The sequence below is a fragment of the Hippocampus comes genome, unplaced genomic scaffold (assembly GCF_001891065.2).
Source record: "Hippocampus comes isolate QL1 unplaced genomic scaffold, H_comes_QL1_v1.1 scaffold7, whole genome shotgun sequence".
NCBI lineage: Eukaryota > Metazoa > Chordata > Actinopteri > Syngnathiformes > Syngnathidae > Hippocampus > Hippocampus comes.
Genome location: NW_017842060.1, coordinates 56781 through 58059, shown reverse-complemented (window position 1 = coordinate 58059; position 1279 = coordinate 56781). Strand labels below are relative to the sequence as shown.

The 1279-nt window shown below is 55.0% G+C and overlaps 1 protein-coding gene across 1 annotated transcript in view; it reads right to left on the bottom strand.

The window, feature by feature from the left end:
- Window positions 1-2: 2 nt before the first annotated feature.
- The window catches only part of LOC109510998 (orexin receptor type 1-like), a gene marked incomplete at its 3' end in the record, with an annotated part of 2786 nt that continues 1509 nt past the window's right edge, over window positions 3-1279 (bottom strand). The window contains exon 2 of the mRNA XM_019861717.1: window positions 3-249. Within this exon, the coding sequence (XP_019717276.1) occupies window positions 3-249 (247 nt within the window). The remainder of the gene's footprint in view (window positions 250-1279) is intronic.

Genomic DNA, 1279 nt, shown 5'->3' with positions numbered 1-1279 from the left:
TCGATCCACAGGTCGGCCACGTAGAGCGGCAGCCACGAGACGGCGAACAGCAGCACCAGGCACACCACCATCTTGGCGATCTTCTGCCGGGTCTTCAGGCGAGAGGCGTGCAGGGCCCGGCTGCGTGGGTCCAGGTCGGCGAAGGCCGACCGCGTGCCGCCCCACAGTCGCCGGCCGGTCAGGAAGCCGACAGTCAGGTTGAAGGTGACCGGAAGGCAATAGAGCACCGCGAACAGCAACACGTTGTACCTGCGCGGGAAGGAGGAAGGAATCAGGTCGCGGCGAAACGCTCAAAGTCAAAACGTCGCTCCTCAAATGAAGTCACGGAGTCGCAAAACGGCAAAAAGGACTCCAAGCCTTGACGACGGCGGTACCTGGACTTGACAAGTGCCTCGACTCAAGAGATTGCCCCACGAGGGTTCCAAAGCGTTCCTCGGTCGATTTTTTGTCACTTTGCGTTCGGAAGCAAAATTGCAATTGGAATGCGCTTGGCATACGCTGCCGCCACTCGGGCGACGCCAAAGAAACGGAGCGAGAGGGGCCGTTGCTCCAAATGCTCAAAGGCGCAAACGCACAACGAGAACCCACCCTGATCCGTCTATTTTCGGTGTACCTCGTTGTCTTGTCCGCTTGTCTGTGTTTGTTTGCCAGCTTTCGTTCCGTCTTTCCCGATTCATTCTTGCTAACTTTGGCCCTCAACGTTTTGGCGATGCTTGTTGATGTCGTATTTTGCATTCCTTTGCGGGGCTCAATCACGACAACGCGCTCGTTACCGACGGAACGCTAACTCCTGAGCTTTGTGGTCAAAGCTTCCGCTCAGCCGTCCTTTGATGTTTCTCCTTTGAGGGCTGACACGGTCGCGGTGCCGCGTGACCTTGCGCGAACGCGACTCGCAGTTCATTGACGGCTCCGCCAAGCGCACGGCTGTCCAAAGTCGGTCTTTGAGGGCCGCCGTCCCGCCAGCTCTCGCAGGAGCAACGCACCCGATGAAAATCATCAGGATGGAAAGCTGGACCTGCCCGCCCTGGGGTGTTCTGCTCCTTCAGGAGGTGTTCACTCAAGGCGCGCTGTTGATTTGCGGTGGCCACTATTTGAGGAAAGGAACAAAGTGTGTCCAAATCGAAAGCCGGTTCATTGTCATTCCGCGGCAAAACAAGACCGATATGAATTTTGAAAGAGGTCAAACTGGGAGTCAAAGGTGATTTCTCTCCGCGATGAAAGCGAAAGTAGTCATTTCAAAAGTTTTTTTTTTTTTTTTTTTTTTCCCATTAACAACAAA